The sequence below is a fragment of the Simochromis diagramma genome, unplaced genomic scaffold (genome assembly GCF_900408965.1).
Source record: "Simochromis diagramma unplaced genomic scaffold, fSimDia1.1 OVJJ01000685.1, whole genome shotgun sequence".
In the NCBI taxonomy this organism is placed as follows: Eukaryota; Metazoa; Chordata; class Actinopteri; order Cichliformes; family Cichlidae; genus Simochromis; species Simochromis diagramma.
In genome coordinates, this window is record NW_024387477.1 from 2,096,139 (window position 1) to 2,123,915 (window position 27,777).

The 27,777-nt window shown below is 41.2% G+C and overlaps 1 protein-coding gene across 1 annotated transcript; it reads left to right on the forward strand.

Moving 5' to 3' along the window:
* si:ch211-159i8.4 (matrix-remodeling-associated protein 5) lies at positions 1 to 27,743 on the forward strand. The gene is made up of 17 exons (XM_040015948.1): positions 1 to 634; positions 7,502 to 7,627; positions 7,719 to 7,855; positions 13,390 to 13,519; positions 14,166 to 14,404; positions 15,835 to 15,986; positions 16,218 to 19,280; positions 19,404 to 19,642; positions 20,403 to 20,691; positions 20,831 to 21,025; positions 21,149 to 21,667; positions 21,811 to 21,982; positions 22,313 to 22,579; positions 22,707 to 22,833; positions 23,146 to 23,226; positions 24,501 to 25,647; positions 26,392 to 27,743. The coding sequence occupies exons 2-17, from the start codon at positions 7,541 to 7,543 to the stop codon at positions 26,943 to 26,945; spliced, it is 7,398 nt and encodes a 2,465-aa protein (XP_039871882.1). The 5' UTR covers positions 1 to 634; positions 7,502 to 7,540; the 3' UTR covers positions 26,946 to 27,743.
* The last annotated feature ends 34 nt before the right edge of the window (positions 27,744 to 27,777 follow it).

A 27,777-nucleotide genomic window follows, 5' to 3' on the forward strand; every position in this document is an offset into this window, starting at 1 on the left:
GAGCTAGAGAGGGAGCGTTGGAAAGGTGAAAGGGTGTAACGAGAAAAACAGGCAGAGACAACAGAGAAAGAATGTTGCGATAGAGAGACGAGTAAAAACTAAGACAGACGGAGGAGTGACAGAAAACAGCAAAAAGGAAAAGAAAGTGATCTGTTTCTACCAGGACAGTCTGCATGAAGTGGAAGTCGAGCCTCAAAGAGGGAATAGCGAGGAATAGTTAAAGACAGAGTGGAATAGGAGATGAATAAAGGAGGTGAAGGAGGGAGCGTAGGTGTAGAAGGGGATGGAGAAGCAGCATTCCTGACTGCACAGTTACAGAAAGGCACGGGAAAATGGAAAAGCAGTTAAACTGAAATCCAGATGCCTCAGAGACCAGCAGAGGGTCAAACTAATCCACACACACACAGACAGAGCGCTCCATCCCCTCTTTTACTGCCTCCTTCTCAGACCTCGGGACGTTGGTGGCTTTACAAATCAGCAAACATCATCAGGACTAGAACATCAACTGGATCCTTTTTTTCTTGTCTACACCTGGTTTTCTTGTAAAGCTTTGTATCCTGCAGCCAAAACAAAGGACTTTGTCTATTTTGTACTAAAGCTGTTTATGTTTTCCATCTTCTAGAGGAATTTTCAGGTGAGTCTCTGGTGGTTTTTCCTAATGAGAACTTGTTAAATGCTCCCAGATGCAGTTGTTTGAGTTGAAGTTTCAGGATGCCGTTTTCTACGTAGAACACTTTACAAGAACTGACTGTAATTTTCTCCAATTAAGAGGTTTGAAATGTGACTGTTGACTCTTAATTTCTATGTTTAACAATTGGACGTTGTCTAATAAGAGTCCAAAGACAGTAAACATGATCGTTTTAGAGCCGCTTTGGCCACCAGTGTCACAGTAATTCATCTGTTTGTTGGCTTGTATAGAATTAAATTTGCCATTCTTTTGTCCACAAGTCTTAATAAAGCTGTGAATTAGCTCTCACATAAATAATGTGACATGCATGCCCACAGCCCACCAAGGTGTCCAAAGAGCAAACGTTTATACATGATTTACTATGTGCGAGACAGACTTATGTGAGACCAAATCTTTGTTTACTATAACCGGGTCCTTTGGCAACATGCATTTTAATCATACTGGTACAAATGAGCACTTCAGGCAAACAGACGGTCAACATGAATACACAGTTTAGTATTTGTTAGAAACGGCTCTGTTTTAATGACTAATGAGGACCAGCTTTTCAGAAATAAGACTTCTACACTCTACAAAGACGCAACAACAGCATTTAGATTAGCTGTAAAGTCAGCTAAGCTTCCCTTCATCCACATGCTAAGCTAAAACTATAAGAGATTTACACCTAGTACTTGGAGGGAAACCAAAACAAAAACTTTCTTCTCAACCTTCATAGTAGCAAAACCAACATAGAGCCTTTTTGTGCAATACACACATTCAATTATCATTTTGCTGTAGCTCAAGAGGCAAAGCATCCATCGTGGTGTGAACTTGTGTGAATGTTAGACAGAAAAAGCATAGCAAACAGTGCCTGTGTGAATGAGGCAAGTTGCATAAAGTTCTTTGAGCGCTCAGGTAGAACAGAAAAGTGCTGCGTACGTTCTAGTCCATTTACCATTTCTTCCCTTATGAGCTGATTAGGCGTTAATAAAGAATCATAACCGCAACATCAATCAGTAAATGTAACCGTTATAATTGCTAGATGACCTTATGTAGACAGGGTTAGTATCTAATGGCAACACTCGGCACATAATGTTGAAAGAGATTTCTGAATGAGGATATATGGGCAGCACATGATCGCAGGCCTACAGACGTGCATGGAAAACATGTGGGAATCATATTGTAGTCCTCTCCTGACATGTGTTATCTTGAATAAAGCAGCTGTGACTTGGCTGACTGTCAGCATAATGCTTTTGACATAAAGATGTATTGGCTTTACTCCGGCATTCTTTTTTTCTTTTTTTTTATAATTCAAGTATTTATTAGATTTTGCATTTTATAACAGCAAATACAAAGATGCAGCAACCAAAAGCAAGAAGCAAACAAACAAAAACAAACAAACACAAAAAACCAAAAAACAACAACAAAACAAACAAAAACAGTGAGGTTTTAACATATGTTGTATTAAGATCAAATGTCCAAGTCATGGAGACATGTAGGTGCAAAAATGGTCCCACTGTTCCACCGCAGCTTCCGTCACATGATGTATTTTTCCCTACTCCGGCATTCTTAAAAGAATAATCAAAGTGAGAGGGATCTGACTTTTGATCAGTCTTCAGTGGCAGATCATTGGCTAACAGTACTTTTACCCTAACAACACAATTAAGGCTGGGTGATATAGTATGACAAGCTCTAAAGACTTGCTTGTAGTAGGAAACTGTAAACTACATTCAGTAGCTTACTTGCACTGAAAAGCAATGAGCCTACCCAACTCTGTTACTGTTGTCGCCACATCTGTTCAACTAAAACTCTAGCCTATCACGCCATAAGAAAAGCACCTCAAAGTACTTTTGCAATTGCACATCTTGGATATATAGTAACTACCTTGGAATGTATTGACTTTGAATACTGACTAAAGCTTAGTGTTGATGTCGAGAGTTGCTGATACCTTGATTCGATACATTCCACCAGTACACAGGAGAAGTCGCTAGCAAATATTTTGATGTTGAATGACCGCTGGCTTACCATCCTTTCTGCTCCATAAGGAAATATTCTATTGTCCCCTTTCTTAGCTCACCATCTGCTCTTTATGAATATTGTCTGGACCTCTATCCTGTACTTACTGGGAAGAAGATGTTTGTACACAAGAATGTGAATTCTGTTCAGTTAATATCTAAAGTCTAACAAAATAGAAACAGTCATTTGTTTTGTTTTAGTATTTACAAAACAAAACAAACTGTGTCAGAGTAACTGTGTTTTTTTAAAGGTTGCATGAAAATACTCTACAGCTTACTGCAGGATAAATAGGTTAGTTTGCTGTGCTGTGATGGGTTTAAAGTGTGTGTGAGAGTGCAGAGTGGCTGTGGTGTTCATGGTCAGAGTTAGGTTATATAAAGGGCAGAGATGAACTTGAAGTTAAGTTGGTTGTATAGCGTAAAATATAAAGACAGCATAAACAGTGGACTGTCAGTGTAGAGGATGGAAATCAGCCAGGACGACTCATAAAACATCTGCTAACATCTGGTTGAATTTAGACGTGTACACCCACAAAGAGCAGCAGGTCAGCTGATCACAGCCTGTACGTGATTCTTTTATTAGAATAAAATTTAGATTGAAATAAAGTTTGTATTCCCATCTACTAATATTATTTATTATTGCATTAATGTAGCACAAGGTTCAGTTAGATTGGCATAAAAATATGTGGTAGAATTGTCCTTCAAGGAGCTACTTTGTTACTTTGAGTACTTTTCAGAGGCTGCACTTTTTAACTTTTACTGGCGTAAAGAAGTTGAGTCAGTACTTCAACTTTTACTTTACTTTTCACAGTAGTATCTGTACTTCTACTTGAGTAGAGAATGTCTGCACTTTTGCCACCTCTGCTAAGCAGGAGCAGCAATCTGCTACAAACCAAAGCAATCACAAGGAGTGTTTTCCCACATTTCTCCCTTGTGACCAGTGTTTGCTGGGTGGTCTTGAAACAGTCTCTAGGCCTGTGTGACTGGGGCCGTACAGCTGTGATCTTACAAGTTAACATCACGTAGTTAGTGGTCACAAACCTCGTGTTTGAACAAACAAAAAAACTCTTTGTGTGATTCGGGAAAAATAACATCTCATAAAAGAAGCCAAGTGGCGTATTATATAGAGTTTCTTTGCGCACTCCACACAAGGATAATCCATGTGCCGAAGTGTAAAGTGTTAGCAAAACATACCATTGACCTAAATAGAAAACCAACTTTACAGGTTACAGTATAGTTTTCTTTGCTTCATTCACTCAAGGTGTTTAAAAGTGCAGTGGAGATGAAAAGAACTGAATGGCTATAAGACAGCATGACCATATACAAAGAAATAAAGGAAAGATTGATGTCTTTTGGCAGTGATATAAAGAAAAAAAACTTTTTCCAGGAAACACGTGAAATTGATAAGAAACAGAGTTTTGTACTCTGCCCCTTTCAGGAGGTATATGCATTTAATCTCTGTCGGGAGGAAGCCTGAAACAGGTGCTTTATGGTTGCATAGTTCAGGGAAACCCTTTTCTCATCTCCTCGTGTGTTTTCTCATGCCTCTGTTTTTTAATCTTCTTCTCTTTTGTATTTTTTTCCTTTCTTCGACCTCTTGCCCTCTCTCACTTTACACTTTAATTTCCAGCTTTTACTTTTTGTTTCCAGCATTTTCAGGCGGAGAAATGTTAAAGGTGTTAAAGAAAGGGTAAAACACTTCTTTACCCTTTCTTCTTTTCCTCTGTGATCAGCATATCCATTCACACTGGAGACTGAAACCAAACGGACACCTTTACTGGACTATAAAATCTATGCAGGAGCTGTCGATGAAACTGGCTCCTAGTTTTTAAGTTTTATGACATGAAGTTGCTGCTCAGGTATGTGTAACACCCAATAAACTGCAACAAAACTGCTTTTAACATGTCATTGAAAGCACAGAATGGATGTTTGAAGCTACGTGGACGTTTATTGTGAATACTGTGATATCATCCTTGACCCCAAAGCTCCAGAAATTATTTTCCTTAGCCCCTGAACTCTTCGTGGAGGACACATTTTTCCCTGTATGAACCCAAACTGCTGCTATCATACTCAGACTGAGCAGGATATTTCAGGGCTCATAAGCCTCATGGCAAGGTTGTAGACCAGGGGTGTCAAACATAAGGTCTGGGGGCCAGAATTGGCTCAGCAAAGACTCCAATCTGGCCCACTGGACAGATTTGAAAAATGAGAGGGAGGGCATAGAATAATTTGTTATAAAAAAGTAATTAAGTAACTGTTTTGTTAATAATCTAATATAGAAGTGTCTGTCTGTCACAATGGGTCTTCTATCTTTTTTGTTTCCTTTAGTTTTGCACATTTATTTCTTACAATTTAAACCAACAGCAGGATTTCTTTATCATGTAGAAAAACTCTAGAAGTACTGTTGAAAATGGCCTTCATGTTCTTATAGGGACATAGCTTAAGGATTAAATGTGTGGTTAGAAGTCTTTATGCTGACAGAACAGGGGGTTTCACGGGTCGGGCAGCTTAAGATCAAAGCGGACCGTATGTGACCCACCATGTAAAACGAGTTTGACATCCTTCCTCTAGACTCTTAAGTCCAATTCACGTTCCCACGGTTGTATCCGCTTTTTTGCAGGTCTTTGGCGACACAGAGGGAATGATTTAGAAAACTTAGCCAATGCAGAGGTCCATGAGATGTACTCGTGTGTGGTCTTTGAAAAAGTTTGTGTAGGTTAAATTGGTCAATAAGTCGCTTTGGACGGAAAGCAGAAGTCACCGCAAAGAGGAAGACGTGTGGAAAAAAGCAAAAACATGAAAGGCCAAGAAGCATAGATCAGAAGCACACAATGGCTGAAATGGAGTGTTTGGTGTTTAACACTCCATTTCACTCCGACTTGTGCATTCTTAGACACGTGGGCTAAACCGAGAGACCAGCAGCTACGCAGACATAAACAGGAGTAGCCCCCATGATCAGGCGAGACTGCCCCATCACAGCTACAACATGTAGACGTAGGTCTGTACAGCTTCTTCCCACTACGAGTGATATACTTTGCTGGATCCTTTAGTCTTGTTATTATGAAATTTAAACTATTCCTGGAACGTCAAAATCATGCAGAATGTTTTATTCTAACTACAAAAGGAGAAAAATATTGTTTTTGACACAGAACGGTCCATTTAGGTCTTTTTCCCGCTTGTGTGTGAACAGATTCTTTATTTTGATTAAAACTGTCATGACTAAATCCAGGTGATGATGACCTGACCTCTGTAGTAGCAAGAAAAATGAGAAGTGCACGATCGTAGATTTGTGTTGCAATGATAATAAAAAATCAAACTTCACGTTGTAGGACCTCCTGTCAAACACACACATGCACACACAACCAGCTGTTAGATAAATCAGCCTGCCTTTGAGGGACGAGAGCACAGAGACACACAAGGAAACTAGAAACCCTTAAATGGCCTCAAATGACTTAAAATATGCTCGTGATGTTTGGTTCTATCTGTTCTCTTCCTTTATTTGTATCTTGGCTAACTATGTAGCAATATCACGTGCACGTGGGATTCAGTGTGTGTGTGTTTTTATTGTGCTTGGTTGTATGTAATTGGCATGTATTGTTCTCAAAGGAGAACAATACATGGCACTGCAGCGAGCTACGGCTGACAAGTTTCCAGTGTTAAGTAGTTATTTTCCATTCCACTGTTTATTGTATTTCATTCTATCCTGTTCTATTTATTTGAGGTGACTTATTAAAATATTAAAACCAAGTGCAGCCATTGTTTTTACACGACTATGTTGGTTTTGAGAGGATTTACAGGCTACTGTAGTGACGGACAGGATTAAACCAAGTGCACTAACCTCTCCAGGATGTTTCGTCCACCTTGAGGCTGAATAGTTTGGCACGACAAGAACTACTGTCGACTTTTTCTCACGACTCTCATTTCCTTTCTCAGTGCTTCTCATGCTTTGAATGCTACCGGTGTTCTTTCCTCTGTCTCTTCCATCACCTTGGGCTTGTGGAAACGGTTACTGATGCGATTTAATTTGAGAGACATTATGGTCATTTACATTTTTACTTTCATCATAGCTCCTTAAATCTCAAATGAAATCTAAATGTAAAACGAGAAAGGGTGAGAAAGGATTCAAAAACTTAGAAGGCACTAAAAACTTCAAACGGCACTGTCATTAACTTTAACATTTAACATGCTAGCAGAGGCCTGCAGAGTCTGAGGTGAAGTTGTTGTAGTTTCTCTGAGCATTTCTCAGACCTTCAGGTGACTTTGCTGGGACATCCTCTCCAGATTCGGGCTTTGCATTAAGACAAACCCTGAATGGTCCAAACCAGCAAAATGCCAAAACTTCAGCTTTTATAGGGGATCAGTTAATGAAGTGCATTTGATTAGAGCAGCTGGCTGCTACTGCTACTTTCCTTCTGAACTCCTGTGCAAGCAACAGCACTGTACTTGGTGTGGGTGTGTGTGTGGGGGGTGGGGGGGGGGGGGGGTTCCTGTGAAATCTGTCTGTTTCACATGACTGTAGTTGGCCAAAGAATCTGCTGTATTGCATCCTTCATTATTTAAGGATTTATGCTCTGCAGCTGAACACACCTACGAAATAAAATAGTTTTTATCATTACATCTTTCCTAATAGTTCGACAGCTTCTATCAGCAGTCCATTCCAGCATGCGCTAAGCAAGAGTGTGGTAGTCTGATGGTTTCTGCTACAATATCATCTACTCCGCACACGGATCAATATAAAGAAAAGAGTGTGTTATGTGATCATGTTTGTAAGGTACACGGCACTGCGAGAGATCTTTTTGTTAACACAAATCTGCACCAACAGGTGTGTTCATGACGTGATCAGTCAAACAGCCATCCAGTCATGGCACTGTGGTGGTGCGCCAAGGTCGCCCGCAGCCTGGCTACGGCGTGGTTTTCCCTGCTCCTTTCATCACTGCTGTGGCAAATGGTAAAAAAATGTATAGAGGCCCATTTGTCTTCTGAATTTCTACATTTGCCTGATATCACTCCATGGATTTCTTCCTTTAAACTTCCTCTAGATCATTCCTGTCCACACCGTCCCATCCTGCCCCCGGAGCTGCAGCTGTCCAGGTGTCAGAGAGGTCCACTGTACGTTCAGACACCTCACCAGCATACCAAAAACTCTTCCTAAGGACACAGAGCGGCTGAACCTGGGGTAAGATCCCACACACACTAAGACACAATTACCAAATGTCAGTCCAAGGGGAAGAAAACTAAACACATGAAGCCGTGTGGAATGCCATGGTCTTGTTTTCTTTCTGTAACTAATGATCGAGCTGCCTCGCAAACCAAGTCATGATAAATATTTACAATTGTTTTAATGACATTAATCTTAAAGAGAGATTACAATCAAGAAGAAGGATTATTGCTTTCCATGCATCTTATCAACCTGCCATATCAACTAAAGAAACCCCAGGCAGCAAGTGGCCCTGGTGCATTTAATATGACAACATTTGCCTTAAGCCCAGAAGATAAGGGCTTAGCACCAGCATGTGGTACTAGAGTAAATCTCCTAATAGCTTCCATGTGGGAATTATGGATAGAGCTTTCACTGCCCTCCAGCACAGTAGGAAAAAAAATCACCAGCCACTGTTTTGTATGTAACACACAGCCTTGTCTAATTATCTTGGCTCCAAACAATACATATCCATCCATCAAAATGCTTGGCAAACAGCACTACTGTCCACAGGAGGGGTTTGGGTGTGAGGCTCTGTTTTGGGAAAAACTTTTCACTGCATTTCACGAGTGTAGTTTACTTACTTTTCATAGATTATTCTATTTATGATACTTTAACTCATTATATGCATCCTAATATAAGTACTTCAGGGGGTATGTGGTCCACTAAGCACCATGCAGTGCCAACCTGCAGTTCACAGGAGGCAAGCAGTTTCCATATGGGCTCCTGTTCTGTGTGAAAAGCTATCACGCCGCTGCAGCTGAATCAAAGCATAATGCATGTTTTACACTGCAGGGACAGTTACTGAATGAATTAGAGCAAGACAAATAAAAAATTAACATGAAGTTACACCCTTCAGCAAAAACATTTTCACATCTGCAACAATATTGCACATAATATAATGTTGTACAAGGTGCAATCAAAAGTGTCCAGGAAAATCTTACCCGATTCAACTGTAGCACAGCAGAGATGCTGGAACCATCTGTACTTTATCTGCTCTGAAATTAAACAAGCAGAGAGCAAACTTCAGCTCCTGTGAATCACTCCTGGGTAGGGATGGGTACCGGTGTCCGGTGCCATGATGGCACCGGTTCTGACATAAACGGTAGTAACCAGACCGAAAAGCAGCGCACATTTCGGTGCTTTATTTCGGTGCTTTTTTTTCCTGAGCTGTGATACACTTCTAGCCAATCATTTTACGTTTCCGAGGATAGTAGGCGGGGCCAGGTACGTACGTTCTGTTAGAGCAGAGCTACAGATTAAAAATGTCCAAGGCGAAGCGGTCAAAAGTCTGGCTGTACTTCACAGCAAAAGATGCAAACTCAGCAGCCTGCAACAAGTGCTTTAAGCTGATACTGTGATACTGTCAAAGGAGGTAACACCAAGAATCCGATTAAACAGCTGGCGACGCATAGCGTTTTTTTTAAAAGCCGAGAAATGCGCCTATTTGATAGCTTGCTGCGAGACCTCACACCGTGCACGTCGGGTGGGTTGCCAGTTATCGGACCCGGAGCAACATCCCCCAAAAACCCGAAGAATAGAGTCCTGGCCCCTAGCCCTGCCAGTGTAGCAGAAATGATGAGGATGATGATGCAGCAGCAGCCGTTCTTCTCTGCATGAGTAGCTTCATGTTGTTCGTGTGTAATTTACGTTGAGTAGGCTAACCACGTTATTACATTAATGCATGTAAGGTGAACTAGCAAACATCATCATAGCTACATGCGGCTGTCTTCTTGTTTGATGGCAGATACTCCCTTCACCCTGGCCAAAAAGGCTAAAATGACCAAAGAAAAAGTGGGAAACAGTTAAACATGAGAGGTTTTTGGACAAAGTTTGTGTTTTTTCCATTGTTTAAGCCCTGCTTCCAGCCAAGAGTGATGCCATATATGCCACATAGCTGCAGAAAAGGCTAACATTGTTATCTTTTTACAAAAAAACCCAGCTGAACATGAGAGGTTTTTGGACAAAGTTTGTGTTCTCCATTCTTTAAGCACCGGTTCGAGCACCGTTTAAGCACCGGCACCGTTTCAAAAGTACCGATTTGGCACCGGTATCGGATAAAACCTAAACGATACCCATCCCTACTCCTGGGTAGGGATGGATATCGTTTAGGTTTTATCCGATACCAGTACCAAACGGTACGTTTGAAACGGTGCCGGTGCTTTAACGGTGCTTTACCGGTGCTTAAAGAATGGAGAACACAAAATTGGTCCAAAACCTCTCATGTTCAGCTGTTGTTTGTAAAAGAGAACAAAGTGTTGCCTTTTTAGGCAGCTATGGGGGGCATATATGGTATAACTCTTGGCTGAAAGCAGTGCTTAACAATGGAAAAACACAAACTTTGTCCAAAAAACCTCTCATGTTTAGCTGTTTTCCACTTTTTCGTTGGTATTTTAGCCTTTTTGGCCAGGGTGAAGGGAGTATCTGCCATCAAACAAGAAGACAGCCGCATGTAACTACGACGGTGTTTGCTAGTTCACCTTACATGCATTAATGTAATAACGTGGTTAGCCTACTCAGCATAAATTACACACGAACAACATTAAGCGACGGCTGCTGCTGCCGTCATCATCCGTCATCATTTCTGCTACACTGGCAGGGCTAGGAGCCAGGACTCTCGTCTTCGGGTTTTTGGGGGATGTTGCTAACTCCGGGTCCGATAACAGGCACCACACCCGCAGTAGATGTGCACGGTGTGAGGTCTCGCAGCAAGCTATCAAATACGGCGCATTTCTCGGCTTTAAAAAATAAAAAGCTATGCGTCGCCAGGTGTTTCATCGGATTTGAGGTGTTACCTCAGTATCAGCTTAAAGCACTTGTTGCAGGCTGCTGAGTTTGCATCTTTTGCTGTGAAGTACAGCCAGACTTTTGACCGCTTTGCCTTGGTCACTTTTAATCTGTAGCTCTGCTCTAAAAGAACGTACGTACCTGGACCCGCCTACTATCCTCGGAAACGTAAAATGATTGGCTAGAAGTGTATCGCAGCTCAGGAAAAAAAAGCACCGAAATGTGCGCTGCTTTTCGGTCTGGTTACTACCGTTTATGTCAGAACCGGTGCCATCATGGCACCGGATACCGGTACCCATCCCTACTCCTGGGTCTAAGAGCTGTGTCTTTAGCTATGTACACCAAGGCAGTTTGTAGGTTTCCATGTTTTCTGTTTTGACAGAGAATCGTAGGTAAACACAGGTATTATAAATCACATTAATTAAGGCTTAGAAATGGACTTAACCTTGTTAATGTGATTGGTAACACCTGTGTTTGCCTATAATTTAAAGCAAAGGTTACATCATGTACGTAGCCATCAAGCCATTAAAAAGAAAAAAAAACTGCTGGAAAGAATAAAAACAGTTTTCTACAGAGTATCGGGCCTTCTGAGGCTCATGTTAGCTTAGTTTTATAAGCTGCTAGTCAACAACTAAAATTAAAAAGGCTTTTTTCATCTGCTGTATGTCCATCTGAAATGAACCCAGCGTTTCTGAAGTTCCCAAAAATCCTGTTTATCTTCTTTAAATGGTGATTATTTTATTAGTCATGCCTCAATTATTCTCCTCTGTGGATTAATTCATTCAGTCATTCCTCTTATACTTCTTTGAAGTCTGCCACTGGGTGGGTTATGCATACTTGATGCATTGTATGAAGGCCTGATTTTAAGACCCTTTCACATAGGGAACGGCATGCACTGAGCTGACCACTAGCTGGAGCGAACGGACCAAAAACTGTTGTGCGTTCTGCCTGAAAGCGTTGGCACTGTCTCTGCTAGTGAAGAGTGTGTTGTTTCTGCAACAGTCCTTTCCTCCCGAGGCCCTCGTGCCCAGGTGGACTTGATCTCAACAGCTCTGGACTGCACTGATCCGGTGTGTACTTACATTTCTACGGCGGTGCACGTCGGATTACATCGCATGTGTTTACTGTCTGATGATGAAATTTATGTTCCATAGAGTAAAGTGGACCCTAGGGGACTCGTAGTTTAATCAAGGCTTTAACCACTACGTGTTTGATGTTTCACTAGGAAGCTTAGTACGACCAGCAGCCATGCTTACACCTGAACTCTTGACAATAATGTCTACAGTCATTTGTCTGAACTGTTGTCACCATCGGACAAAGATGCAAACTGTCCCATTGGAAAATAAACTCCATTTAGTTTAAGAGACCATTTTAGGAGCTGCCTGGGTAGAGCATAGAGGCCACATGTCTTTCACTTGTTGATTGTAAAAGTTCAGAGGACAAATGACTTGTGCTTTTCTTACATGGGCTCAGTCAGACATTATAAGATGTACTCGGACGCTCGCATGGCAGCGTTTGTTTAACGTTCACTCAGACTAAATCGGACATGCGTGTTCCTACAGCTACAGCTCTCCAAAGTGAAGCCAAGAAACACTCAGGGCTACGATGCGAGAGCGAAGGCTTACGATTCCATATTGAATCCTGATGACTTTGTGTGTGGCGGCGGCGTCTATAGTATTAGGAACAAAGGGAATTTCGGCAGGACACTGCACAGAGAATACATTTGGAAGGGGACCACGAGCCTTTAGGGAACAAACAGATTTAAAACTTCCGATGACGGGACCACCCTGAAAATAGGGTGGAGGGATTTTAATTCTAAATGTTCACACCAGACATGTTTGGGTGTTTTATTTAGACTCTTGGGCCTGTTTCCTTTAGTGTAGGTTTAGAGACATGCAGTTTGAATTCAAAAGAAAACTGCGGGTTTACACTGTCTTTCAAAGGAACTGTTCAGTAAATGACCTGGAGGATGGTATGGACCGCCTACAGCACGGGGGACTGCTGTAGCACATGGAGATTTAAAGCTGTAAGGAGATGGAAGCTGACTTCTAAACACCAAGTAGTCTAACATACTTGAGACTCGTATAGTCAATGTGGGGCTGAGGATGTAGCTGTTTCTGATAAATGTTGACATGAATGAATGTATGGACAAAAGTGCATGGCCACATACACGCTACACTTAAAGGAGCTGCTTGGTCATGAAGCACCAGCGCAGTTTTTGTGTTGACGTTGATGCCAGAAGAGGTTTTGAGGAGGTTTGCAGAGTGGTTTTGCATGGCAAAGCTATATGAAAAGTTCATAACCAGTTACTGGAAATGCTGACATATCATGATCATTTTGTCTTTTTTTTTTTTTACTCTGGAACTGTTAGAAATAATAGAAATAATATCTTAGAAAACTGCGCCTACTTTCTGAACATGTTAGGCTACTTCCTGTTCCACATTGGTGCTGTTTTAGATCTTCTTTGTAAAGAAGATAAATCACTTGAATCTGCACATGCGTTTCCTCTGATTTAAAAATAGGAAAGCTTTAAGGAGGAAAAAACCATTGTGGGTCAAATTCTGTCTGAACACTCTCTGTCACCCTTCATTCTTTCCACTTGTCAGTCCTTCAAGCATTTTCCTTTTATCTGAAAGGTCACATTTACACACATAGATTGCTGAATATTGTTGCCTTCTTCGCCTTATGCCATAACAGTACCTGGTCCTGTTTGTTTTCTCTAACAGATATAACAGCCTGACGGAGGTGGAGGGGTCTGAATTCAGGTCACTGCGGCAGCTAGAAATGCTCATGTTGCATGGCAACGACATTAACACGGTTCATCCTGGAGCTTTTTACAGCCTGAGATCACTACAGGTACAGTTTGTCTCTTTGTATACATCACATTCATATCTTGACTCTGTTTATTACAGTTGGTATAAACAGAAGGAACTGCTGCTTTTATCAAAATAAAAAGTCAAAACTCACTGGACTCAAACTTGATTAGGTCATAAGTGGAAATTTCATTCAACAGCCAAGTTTACTTCTGCATCACACTCTGTAGATCAGATGGTTTTTCTCTTTCTACCAGTGATATTAAATGTTTTTTATGGAAACACAGATTACAATGAAGAAATGATAAGTGTAAAAGAAACGAACACCAATGGCATACAGTGTATGCACAGAGTTCAATCTTCTCCTGTGTAAACCACATATAAGCCAGTAATTAGCTGTTCTTTGATTGCTTGACTAAAGTTGCAATGAGTCCTGTTGGGTCCAGATGGATCTGATCAACGCCTAAATTAGCTTTTTAAACACACCAGTGATCCATGCAATTACATCAGAATTAAAAATGAGAGACTCTGGACTTTATTACGGCACATTAGACAGGTGGAATGAGGCTCAACTGCAACTGCCTGATTACTCTTGTGCTGTAGCAACATCACAGGCCAACTAAAGACTGCAGCAATCTTTGAAAATGTCTTTCTGTCTTTTCATAGTTCTCTCATTCACTATTTTACAGATCTTGAAGCTGAGTTACAACAAGCTAACGTCAATAAATCCTGGTTTGTTCGAGGGTCTTGTCGGTTTGATTCGTCTCCATTTGGACCACAACCTTATAGACTTTATAGAGCCATACTCCTTTTCTGGCCTGACCTCCCTAAAACTCCTGCAGCTGGAGGGGAACCTTCTCAAAGAGGTCCACCCGCATACCTTCATAACAGTGTCAGTACTAGGACACTTTTGGACCTCAGGACTCAAGTAAGACATCGAGAAATTTATCTGAAACTAACTTAAGGTTATTGAGTTTGTACCTAATTATCTATTTACATTATTTTGATTGGAAGTAAATATACGCAAGTAAGCCAAGCCGTTCAAAATATGGTTCACAGTGTAGCTCTCTACTAGGAAACCTTGTGCCCTGGCATTCATTTAGAAACTAGAATGGCTCAAAGAACCTGACAAACAAACGTAAACTCTGTGCGGTTCTCCTTTGAGCACTGCATACTTATGCTACAAGGCACCATAGCACAAAGGAAATTATTACAACCATGTGTAATGAATTTGCTATCTTGTTGCCTATTAAATGGTTGCCATGAAGACCGGGTCTGTAATCAGTTTAAGTCAGCTGCTGTCTTCATGATGCCTCAAGATGGCAATGAAATGAAAATTAATGGAGTCGGTCTGCTATCAGTTTGTACTGTAATGGACTTGAGTTTGTAATTCCATGCAGTCTGTTTCTGATAATATAGTGATTAGATGTAAATATAATTTTAAAATAAATAAATAAAAATAAATGACCATCTGCATTTGCAGAAATTTACATCAACTTGAATTCAAAGGCTGGAACTGGAACCATATTGATCTAAAACTGAAATTCTTCCAGAAGTAGTGACATAGCTGCTTTCATTTAACTGTAAAAGGATTTAGGTGTTTAGAAATCTTGAGTTAGGTCGCTTCTGACAGATGACCCGTGCAGTCACCTTCCATTAATAGTGGTCGGTCAGACCAGTTGGTCACCACAGCTACTGAAAACTGGCTGCTAAATATCAAAAAATCCAATGAAATCACCAGGCAACAACAGATTTCACCTGATTGTAAGGAGGCTCCCATCCTATTTTTTATTTATTTCTTTTTTGGTTTGCATGGTGCCGCCAATAGAAATGCTAATGTCCCATATTAGCCAGCTGATGGTTGTGAGAGCAAACCCAGACTCATGGCTTAACAAACTGGAGCTGTGTTTTTGTCGTGTGTTTTGGATTGCGTAATCCTGAAGTAAGCAACATAATGTCTGATTACAAGTGACATTTTCTGTGTTTTTATGTGTTGAATATAAGAAGACACTTTTTAGAGGACTTTAGCTCCCAGTGCAACTGATAATAGCCCCCAAAATGATTGTTTCAGTTAATGTATTCTTACTCTCAGACCAATCACATATGTGTTGCTCAGAAATTTCTCTTAGAGTGTAGCAACCTTCAAACAGAAGCTAAACAGGACCCCAAAAACAGTGTTTAAAGAGTTTCGATAGTTCCTAAAATTCTTGCATTGTGGATCTAGGATAGGATTGGATACACAGGTAATGTAATACATGTGTTTCCTTTCAATATGTGCAATGTACTCAACAATCTTTCCAGTCCCCATCACTCTGAAGACCCTTTAACAAAGACACCGTGTAAATGTTTTTGTCTCAGACACTTACATCTATCAGACAATCTGTTGGAGCAGTTACCTGCCGGAGCTCTGCAGACAGCTCCCAGACTTGAGCTCCTCTCGTTACATGGTAATCCTTGGACCTGCGACTGTCAGCTCCACTGGTTGATGGAATGGAACTCCACACATGAAGGTATGAAAGCATAACCCTAGCCCTATTTCATCACATGAGCACTTTAAAAGCCTGGAAACATAGCATGCTCTTTTATTATCATTAAATATGTTTTATGGTACATGCACTTTCTCTAATTCATTGTAATTTCACTATTTCACCTTGTTTTCCTATCATCTCTTATATTTTCCCTTATATCTTCTCAATGCCTTACTTTTCCCTCCAAACTTTTTTTCCCTCACATCCTTCCAGGAGTAATAAAGTGTAAGAAGGAACGTGGATCCAAAGACATATGCCCACAGTGTTCCTCACCTCAGCACCTGAATGGGACCCTTTTTCTTGGGTTAACTCCAGACAAGCTTACATGTGAACGACCGGCTCTTCGTTCCCCTCTCAAAAAGTGGGATAATCCAGTGTGGGCTGAATCAGAAGCAGAGCCTGACGCTCCATACACTCGGGACTTTGAAAAACCTTTAGGTCATTTGACCATTGTTCTCTCAGATAGCCATGGAAACAGTGCTCATGTGGCATGTGATGTTCGCCATCCTGGAGACAGTTCACCTATGACGTGGGCGGCAAATCCACGTTCACCTAGGGACTTATCTGTCAATGTGTCACTGGTGACTGCTATTGAATGCGAGATTGATCGAGAGAAATTGCAAAATCTGTGGCAACTGGTTGCGTATTACTACGAAAGCCCTGCAATTTTGGAGAGAGGTCATCAGAGGGGAAATGCAAGTAGAGTAACCTATCAGTACACACAAGCTGTGAATGAGAACTCTCCATATTTCACAGAACTAAAAGGGTATTTGGTAGCAGAACCCTCATGGCTGCTTCAACCCAGAGTCACTTTGAGGCTTAATAGAAAGCAGACAACGACCAAGAAACTGGTGATGGATTTCACTACTTTAATTACAAACATCAACATCCACAGGGCTGAAGATGACAGTGACTTTGCGTCTTCCTGGGCACTAATTCGCAGAGGGACAGCAGGACGCGTTCAGACTGCTCTTGAAGGATCAAAGGTTAACTTAGAGTGCAGTGTCATTGCATCTGATCCACAGGTGAAAATGGAGTGGATGCTTCCAGATTTGTCCGTTGTGGAGGATGTAACTGATAAAATACACATTTCTGAAAATGGGCAGCTTGTGATTTTGAATGCCACACTGTCTGACTCTGGTGTCTACCACTGTATTGTCAGAACTAAAGCCGGTGTGGACTTGATGCCTTTGAGACTAACCATCAAAGAGCGCTCACTGAGTCCAACAGCTTTCAATGGTGAGAAAATTACAGTTGAGAGAGGGACCACTTTCTCTCTTCCTTGTGAGGTGACCTCAGCTCATCCCAGTCACACTATATGGTATCTACCCAGAAATCAAGTTCTTCTCCCCACACAACAGACAAGAAGAGCAGAAGTGATGGAGAATGGGACGTTGGTTGTAAGAAGACTGACGCTAGAAGATGCAGGGGAATATAGCTGCTTGGCCTCCAATCTGTATGGAGCTGACATGCTGACTCACATAGTGGAAGTCAGGGGAGAAAAGGCTTCTGAAAGGACTAAAGTACAAACTGAGAAAGAGCATCCTATTTTGACAGTTGCTTTGGAAGAAGGAGAAGGCTCAGGGGGAGATTTTCAAGAAATTGTGCGTCCTTTTTCTACACAACTCCCTGAGAAGGTGGGATCGAGGCAAAGGAATCCTAACGGTTTTTCGAAAAGGATACGAATGAAAGATTCAAAGAGAAAACCTAATAAATCCATTAAGGAGTTGGATCCAAATCGTTGGGCAGAGATACTGGCAAAAGCTAATGCAAAACCAGGTGCTGCTCTGCCCACTGAGCAGACACTTGAGGAGCCAAGCACGGTAATCATCCAGCCAAGTACAGCCAAGCCTACAACTGCAGTTGCAACTATGGTTAATACTGCTGCTTACAACTTACATCACACCACTACACCTCAGACAGATTTTCCTATCAATGCGAAACTTAATCCTGAGGTACATTCAGACACAGGCCAGAAGGAGGATGAGAAAAAACACTCTGAAACATTAGAAAGTCAGATTCTTCAGACTGCTTCTCCCAGGACTACAGTTCCTTCTGGAGTTCGTCACCCAGTCGAACAGTCAGAAAATAAGCACTTAGGAGAGGGAGGAAGAAACGTTGACTTTGTTTCTGCTGGTTCAAACAGAAGAAGGCGCCCTTACAGACGTAGAAAACCCCCAGTGAGAAGAATCCACCCACATCTTAACCCCCTCTACCATTCATCAAACAAACCCCAAACAACTCTTCCCCCAACAACAACCACCACTCCAATGACAACAACGCCCATTACAACTACCACTACTACCACTACTACAACTACTACAACTACAACAACTGTTCCAACCACAGTGGAAAGCTATGAAACCTTATCTGCTGAGTATCAGACAGAGGAAGATGAGTACTATGATGAATATAATTACAAAACTGGTGACAGTTTGGGTGCTAAGGAAGATTTAAATAGTGAAATCCTTATTACAGCTCAGGAGCTTGCCATTAGCATTACCCCCTTTCCATCAGTTAAGGAGACCAATCCCCACGTAGGTCATTTGCCAGGTAGAAACCATTTACCTAATCCAAAGACAATCATCACTCCTAAAATAAATAATTCAGCTTTACAGCCTGTTGAAGAAAAGACGAAGGATGTTGTACACTTAAAGAAACCCGAGATAAATAAAGTAGAGATGACAAAACAAACTCAAGGAAATGGCATCAACAATAAAAACCTGCTTCTAAAAGCATTGGAGGAGCAAGAGAAATATCAAATAGAAACAGAAGGGAGAAAGAAAGACACAGAAAAGTTGGTTACAGAGAGCTACAATGCACGAGATATCTTGAGGTCAACAACACAACCGAGATTTTACACTCGACCTTCACCAGAGAAGAAAGCACTAATGCATGCAAAGTCTTCATCCTCCAACATCTTTACATCACATTCAGCAAGAGGTGGAACCAGAGATGAGGGCACACAAAGAGAAGACAAATGGATACACAAACCAACTGTAAAGCCTCAAATGAGCAATTTCCCCATAATGGAGCCCCTTCACCCCTGGCTTCATCAAACCAACCAGGGAAGAGGACAAACTACCACCCAGAGGGTTACATATGGAAACCAAGACAGAAACACAGGAAGGCACACTAATGTGAATCCAGGCAGGCATTTCCAGCCTCCCAGAGTCCCTCCAACCTCTAGCTGGTCTTTACACCATCATCGTCATCATCATTATCCCCTGTACCCTTCCTGGCCAGGACAAAGATCTTTACCTCATCAAAATCAAGGTAAATAAAGTAGTATGCTATAATTTCCTTTCTAAAAAATGTGGGTTGAACACACAACAATATTAGTTTTCTGTTATTTTCTGTAATTTTAAGCCTTATTGCAATTCATGGTTCTCATCCTAGGGTCACACCCTGCAGCTCTCCCGCACCCATGGGCTCATGGCGCATTTGTCACCAACAGACCAGAAATTACAGCTGAAACAGTCAAACCCACACCCACTGTTTCAGGAGCAGGGAATATCAGACTGACTTACTCAAACACCCACCTATCCCAGCATCATCGTCAGAATCATCATGTGGATGGCATGACCCAAACAAAAGACCAACTGTTTCTAACCAGGCTGAGGAACAGATACAGACAGGTATAATGGGGGGCTTGGGGCTGGTATAGAGTTCACATGGTTTGTTTTGTCTAATTTTGTACGTAAATACTCATAAGAAAATGTCTGGCAGAGCTCATATTGAACAACCTCACAAAACTAGCATAACTGTCTTAGAAGACCAAAAAATGGTACCATGCTCTTTCTGTTGCAAAGTTGTGAGGTATTGCAGGTCTATTGTCTTTTTTCACATCATTATGTTGTATTACACAAGATAAAATAATCTACCATCAAGAAAAATGTTCGTTTCCTACAGAGATGACCTTTGTTGACCAGTCTAAGGAGGTTTTTCTTTGATCATCCAAACTCCAAAGCTGAAGAGCTTTTTGCTTCTTTAAGCCCAGGGTAATGATCATATGGCTCGTAGGCTTGTAGGCTGGGAGTATGGTTCATGCTTCCTATTGCTTAATCTAATGTCTTCTGCAGCAAACAGGCCGTTGGAAATAAAATCTGTGTGAATAAATTCACCACAGACACAGACAGTTAGCATTAGCTCTTAAATAAAGCATTAACTACTGAAATCCGAGATTTGACTTTTTTAAACTGAAAACAAAGCTAAATGGAAATTTCATTTAGAAGTTGAATGTGTATTGAGTCCAATAGCACACATGTGGGATGATAAAGTTTCATGAAAAACTTTTTCAGTATCTGAGCTCAGTTTGGCTTCTTTCTTGTAATAGAAATTATGTTTATTTGATAAATGTTGACATTAAAACAAAGGATCATGCTTGGTTTTTTCCAGGCACAGCTTGATCGCATTGCTCAGCTGGGGAGAATGGTTACACCCAAACCCCTCCCTAGTTACTACAATACTCCACCCCCCTTACTGCCTAAACCCAACCTTCCATCCCAACATAGACCTTACACCCCCAAACCAGCAGTGCCTACTGCTTCTTACACAAGCAACCTTCAGCCTGCAAACTCTGCTAAGCCTTCATCATCATCATCATTTTCTGGTTTCATGCCGACTCCTCTTCCCTACCATCACACCACCGCTGGGGCTTTGCATGAAGGTTGGTGGCCTGTTGGAGGTATGGTCATTTGAAAGAGCTATATTATATTATATTATATTATATTATATTATATTATATTATATTATATTATATTACATGTTATGTTGTTTAGAAATTAATTCTGATTATACTGATGCTTTGATTAATTTAATACCAGGACGAATTAGCTCCCGCCGTCCTACAGCTGCACCTCCTTTCCGATGGATGTTTGAAGGTGGTGGTGGGGCTAAACCTCGCATTACCACAGTTACCACAGCAAGCGTGTCAGTGCTGGCAGAGAGTGATGTCCTCCTGCCGTGCAAAGCAACCGGGAATCCTGAACCCAATGTTGCTTGGACGAAAGTCTCAACAGGTAAGGCACAATTTACCATATGCTCGACTTTCAGCTCTGGTCTGGTATTAAATAGGTCTGCCATTTATTTTTTTTCTACTAGCAGAAATTCTTTGAAGTCTTTATGGTTTGGTCTCTCCTCAGGTGCCACTATCCCAGCTAACACCAAGCACGGTACCCGCTTTGAAGTCTTCAAAAATGGAACTTTTGTTATTAAAAACATCCAGCTTCAGGATCGAGGACAGTACCTTTGCACAGCCCAGAACAGGTTTGGATCAGATCGGATGGTCATCACCTTAGCTGTCCAAACGGAAGCACCCAAGATTCAACCACCCAAGTCCACAGAGATATCAGTCTACTTAGGAAAAAATGTGTTTCTGGACTGCCTGGCCTCTGGCAAACCACCAGCCCAGATTTCCTGGATTCTCCCAGACAAAACATTTGTTCGTGATGCCGGGACTCTTTCCACTATCCTCTCTCCAATGTCTCTGCTTCAGAATGGGACCCTTCACATTCATTCTGCTAATTTCTCCAGCAAAGGGAACTATAAATGTATCGCAAGCAATGCAGCAGGTGCAGATACAATTACTTATCATCTGCACGTAGCAGCTCTGCCTCCAAGCATAAGCGAAGAAGCACTGGATAGTGTGATCATTGCTCCAGGTATGATACAGAAGCAGAGATTTTCCAGTAATTTGAATTCACACAACAAAAAATATTGTCATCTACATTGAAAGTGTTTTTAAAGACATGGCTGAAACGTTCATAGAATCACAACCCTTCTAAACCAATCTCTATCCAACCAGGCAGAAGTGTCTATCTTCACTGCTCTGTGAAGGGTGAACCACCACCTGCTCTCAAGTGGACGCTCCCAGCAGGTGTCCAAGTCAAACCCTCACAGTTTCTGGGACGCAGGCTGTTTGTCTTCCCAAATGGGACACTGTTCATCAAGAATGTTCTGCCATCTGATGGTGGGAGGTAAGAGATGGCCATTTCTTTTAGACGGTTTCAAAATAATTAAATAATTGTATGTATGAATGCACCTACCTTGGCTCTATCTATTTTCATAAGTCATATAAATTGTATTAAATTCCCGTGACATAGGGATTGGCATGCAGTTTTCCTATTTATGTTCCATACAGGATTGTTTAAAATAACATTATTGATCAACCATTAGCAGGTTTTAAAAATCGTGCGTTCCAAGCAGCACAGATTTATGAGTAAATTCCAATATGGTTGTTCTTATGTTCTTCTGTGACAGCTGAGTTGTTTAAAAGATGTCACTAAGCTGTGATCAGTCTCTCACAGGTATGAGTGTTTGGCCAGTAACACTGTGGGAATTGCCAAAAGAACGATCCAGCTGGATGTGAGAGCAGATTCCTCTACCTTCTCTCGCCAACCTCCTCCTCCTCTTCCCATTCCTCCAACACACCGGCATGCTACCCCATCCCGTCAACACATCGTCTCAGCTATGTATGGTTCTGCTGTTTACCTCCATTGTCCGGAGTCTACTGACTCCACGAGAGGGACCATCTGGCAACTACCATCCAAAACGATCCTGGATCATCGATACAGGTAACTGAAATGTCCCATTTTGTGAAACAGTACAACACTAACAAAGAGATTACTCAAAATGTTTGGGTTGCCTTTAAACCAGACTGCTTTAATCTCAGTGCCTTTTCTCTCCCCCATCTGCCTCCAGTCCAGAGAGACCAATTAAAGTTTTCCATAATGGGACCCTAAGGATTCTTCAGTTAACTGAGCTGGATGGTGGAAGTTATCTGTGTGTCTTCCAGCGACCCAATGGAGAGGACATGGAGCTTTTCCAGGTAATAACAAGTCAGAGCAATATGGGGCCAGTTCATTTTGTTGCCAACTCCTTGGAAGCTCATTAGTATCGCTTCCTTGTTGATAACTATTAATGTTCGAAAACACTGTGCCTTCCATTAAAGGTGAGGTCTGTCCTCACTGTTTTGTTTTTTTAATGTGGGCTGAGTAAAGCTAAAGCAGCTGATGTGTCAGTGATGAATACTAAAAGTGGATTTTCATAACTTTCACCAATATGTAGCTGACTGATAAGAAATATGAACCAAGGTTTGCTGTTATTTACAATAACATACTTTATGCATTTGTTTTATTAGGTTGAGGTGTTAATGACCCCTCCGAAAATCGAACATGTGAGGATGGCACAGACCAGGGTCACTTTTGGGGAAAACTTCCAGGTATGTATCTGTGTGTGATAACTCTAGTATATGCCAAGTCATTGAGTCCAAAAACAGTAATTTACTTTACCAAATGGACCATCCCAGCTTTGCCGTAATGGTCTATTTGATTCACTTTTTTTATTGTTTATTTTATTTCATTTTCACTTGCTAAATACGAGACAGATTTGACTGGGGGAAAGAAAGAGGGAAAGAAAAACAGTGGGGAAGAGGGACGGGGATAAAGGGCAAAAAACAAAAACAAACAAAAAGTAAATCCGTTGGGTATCTTTCTTCGCCTTTAGACAATAATTCTGATGGCAAAAGAGCCAAACGGGACAGGCAAAAAGACAAACAACCCCCCCCCCCAAAAAAAAAACAAAAAACCAAAACAGTAATTTCAGGACGTTTGCCCCGGAAAGAACCCTGAACACTTGATTCCTAAAGTTAAGGCATCTGGTGCTCTGTTATGCTTTGAGTCCTCTTCTCCCATAAGTGCGAAGAGTCGCCGCAAATCTACATCTAAATCATTGTTAGCAACATATAGATGAATATCAGCTAATGTTACATTAATTCTATGGTGGAAAAGTCTAAGGAGACATTCACACAGGATGCATTGCAAATTGCTTTGTAGCTAATTGTTGGTCACTAGCAAACACCTAGATAATACCTGAAATATTTTCCACATTGTAATATGCCAATCACCAGTATCCTCACCTTAAGGTTGAGAAATGTTTAACTCAGGACTGACAACTTCAAGTTGCTAGTGAACTTTGTGAACATCATTGACTTTCTATGGGCTCACCATATCATTGCTAGTTGCTTCCTGTGTGGGCAGCCCTATTTTATATTTAATTATTAATAATTATTCATGATTATATTCATAATCATGAATAATTATTTATATGTATTATTTCTCTCATAGCAGAATCTATACTAATAAGTATATTAAGACCAACTTTCATGTTGGTCTTAAAACATCTTTGTATAGCAGAGCAACCAATCAATCGATGTCATGAGGTGTTTTTGGTTTTTTGAGGCACAATGTGACCTAACAGTTCACTTTACTATGTGCTAGTTTTTCCTTTATATGATTTAGTTCTACTTATAAAACCAATGGAAAGATTATCAAGCTGTTATTGAGCAGGGTCAGGATGGGTTGATGACTCAAACAGCAGACTTCATGTTTCTTTTAACCATGATTCTTCCATAATACATAATTCTTCATACCCAGTTGTATAGATCAGCTGTTTGGATTCATCGGTATACTTGCCTCTCCCCTACCTTCATTCTAGGTGGACTGTGTGGCAACTGGCCTACCCGATCCAGAAGTTTTCTGGAGTCTTCCAGATGGAACAATAATCAACAACGCCCTTCAGTCAGATGATAGCGGCCTTCGTAACCGCCGACATGTTATGTTTGGCAATGGAACTTTACTTCTACAGCAGATGGGCAAAAAAGATGAGGGTGACTACACTTGTTATGCCAAGAACAAACTGGGAAAAGATGAAAGAAAAGTGAGCGTCAAAGTGGGACCAAATGCTCCGAAAATTAGATTCAAATCACAATCACTAGTGACGATAAAACTGGGAGAATCAGCCAAACTGAGTTGTGAGGCAACTGGTGAACCTACACCTAGAATCACATGGATCTCACCACAAAAGGATGTCATACCAGCATCATCCGACAAATTTCAGATTATGGATGGTGGAATGTTACTCGTAAAGAAAGTGACACTGTCTAGTGAAGGAATATACACATGTTTGGCACGAAATTCAGCTGGTGATGATGTAAAGAACATAAAAGTTGAAGTTGAGCCCCAGGAACCCTTTATCAATGGTGTGAAAGGGAGGAGTACCACCAAGGTTTTGGGTGTATCGTACCAAACAGCACATCTGCATTGTAGAGTGGAAGGAAAACCCGAACCAAGAGTCTGGTGGGTTACTCCTTATGGCCTCTCACTCCCAGCACCCTACCTCGGAGGTCGCTTTCAAGTCCATCAAAATGGTACCTTGGAGCTGAGGGGGTTAAGGAAAACAGATGAAGGGAGGTATATGTGTCTAGCAAAAAACAACATGGGTGAAGCCTCACTTTTGGTTGAATTTGATGTAGCATCATTAGCAGAGAAACCTACTTTTTCTGTTCCCAATATTGAGATCTTACCAATAAAGCCAGATGGAGGGGAACTGATTCTTGAGTGCTCTGCCCGTGGCAAGCCAAACCCAGAGTTTTCATGGATACTACCCAATGGCACATTGTTGATGCCTGGTGCTAGACTCCAGCGGTTCAGCCATTATTTAGGCAATGGAACTCTGCGGATCTCTCGACCAGTTCCAGCTGATAAAGGAGTGTATCGGTGCCTAGCAAAAAATGTTGCAGGACAAGCAGAGAAACGTTATGCCCTGGAAGCTGGGAGGAAGCCAGTGATCAGAGGATCTACAGGTATGTTTGTGTTTTTTTTATCAGAAACAGAAATGTCTTTTTGTTATGTGTCATTCATATGTGAAAAAGAAAGAAATATATTTGTGTAATGCCCGCTGTCTTTGGACCAAGACCAGTTTTAATTATTTTCCCACTTTTTAATAGTGACTGCAAAATGTGTCTGTTTGACCAAGAGCACTTCCTCTTAACCCTTGGGTGAACCTGGGATCCCAGCGGTCCCCAACCCCCGGGCCATGGACCGGTACCGGGCCGTGAGTCGTTTGGTACCGGGCCACGAGAGTCTCGGGTGTGCAATTTATGGTTTTCAGGGTTTTTATCGTTAACTCGGTTTCCCTGGGTCTTTTCCCGTGTTGTAGTTGTGTCTTATTTTGAAAGAAATATTTACGTGTTACCATAGCAACCAGAGAGCATTAAGGGGCAGAGTTATTATATTTACAAAATCCCACAGTTTTTGTCTTGGTCGTATCATTTATTTTGTTTTATTTATCCACGACATCTTAAAGTCCGGTCCATGAAAATATTCTCTGACATTAAACCGGTCCGTGGCGCAAAAAAGGTTGGGGACCGCAGGTCTTAAAGGTTTTAGTTGTTTTGGTCTGCACCCAAGTATAATTTTTGTGTTCAGAGGTTCTGCCAAAGAGTCAACGCATGTTTGTGTTATCTCAGTTCTACCGTATCATTGTATTTATTGTGTCTATCGTTTTAGCAAGAGATTATCTTACTGTTACAATTTGCCTTTTCCAGGTGGGATGAAGATCACTTATGGCCTCAATCTGAACTTGCCTTGCACTGTGGATGGCTGGCCGCAGGCATCAATCACATGGATCCTGCCCAATGGTGTTGTTTTGGACAAACCTCAAACTATTGGCCGAATATCTTTCTTTCCCAATGGTACACTCCAGCTCAGGCAGATGGCTACCTTTGACAAAGGAACATACATTTGTAAAGCTTCCAACTCTTTCGGGTCGTCAGCACTATCCTACCCAGTCACTGTGATGGTGTTCCCTCCACAAATCACAAGTGCAATGACTTCCATCACCAGAGCGTACAGGGGATCGCCCGTCATGTTAAAGTGTGTCGCAACTGGTATTCCCAAGCCAGACATTTCATGGACATTACCTGGGCGCACCACACTGGTTCCCCACAGCCGGTACACAGTACAGGGAGGAATTCATATGACAGAGGAGGGCAGTCTGGTCATACAGAACCCTGTGCTTATGAACTCTGGTATTTACAAATGCAACGCAAAAAATGCCCTCGGAACAGATTTCAAATCGACGTACTTACAAGTTGTTTGAATTACTTTAACAATCATTTGTACTCAGAATATCTCACAGCAGTGGTCTGGATAGGATTTTTTTCCATTAGGATTTGAATATATCGTCAGTGACGAGGCAGATTTAAAGCTGGTTGACTAATGGCTTCGCTTGAGATTTCACGCACTGCAGTTTGAAAATGAACATTTATTATTTGTGAAGCGTAAATCACGTTTTTTGATTGTTTGTTTGTTTTTTGCAGACGTTTTGTTCAGTATACCTACTGACCCTACAGGTCTTTTGTCCTGTTGCAAGCACATCTTCTCAGCAATCCTCCCATAGATGTGATCTCACATTACCCTTATAACATTATAGTTTATTAAATTTTACTTCCCTAAATAAATTTTTGCCACTTAACAGCAAGTTCTGTCAGCTGACACACCTTCATGCTGTACTTTCTGTACCCACCATCTGCATACAGTATTGCAGTTTTTTGTTTTTGGCAGATTAAAGTGTTTTTATAAAGATTCAACAGTTCATGGTACAGAAGAGTAGAGCTTACTGCAGACATCTGTAAGTCGTAGCTGTGGAGCGATCATAAACTGCTTGTTTGCTAAGTACCGTAAAATATAAGCTTTCAGTGTCTCTTTTCTATGAGGATTCAATTACCTCTTATTACTACAGTGTGTTTGAGCAAATAATTTAGTGTATGTATCAATATCATTTATTCATGTTCATAATGGTGGGAAGGAGTAGTTCATAGCTGGTTGTGAACTATTAACAAAATATGTAAGTACATAATTTATAAGTTAGTAATAAAATATCCAGGTTTTTATTGTTTTTTGTTGTTTTTTATTGTTCTTTTCTTCTCTGT

Bases quoted from the DNA above. Each gene is read 5' to 3' on its own strand.
- si:ch211-159i8.4 (XM_040015948.1), top strand. From the start codon at position 7,541: ATGGCACTGTGGTGGTGCGCCAAGGTCGCCCGCAGCCTGGCTACGGCG. The intron at 13,520-14,165 runs GTACAGTTTGTC...ACTATTTTACAG, and splicing joins ACAGCCTGAGATCACTACAG to ATCTTGAAGCTGAGTTACAA. The intron at 19,643-20,402 runs GTATAATGGGGG...GGTTTTTTCCAG, and splicing joins TGAGGAACAGATACAGACAG to GCACAGCTTGATCGCATTGC.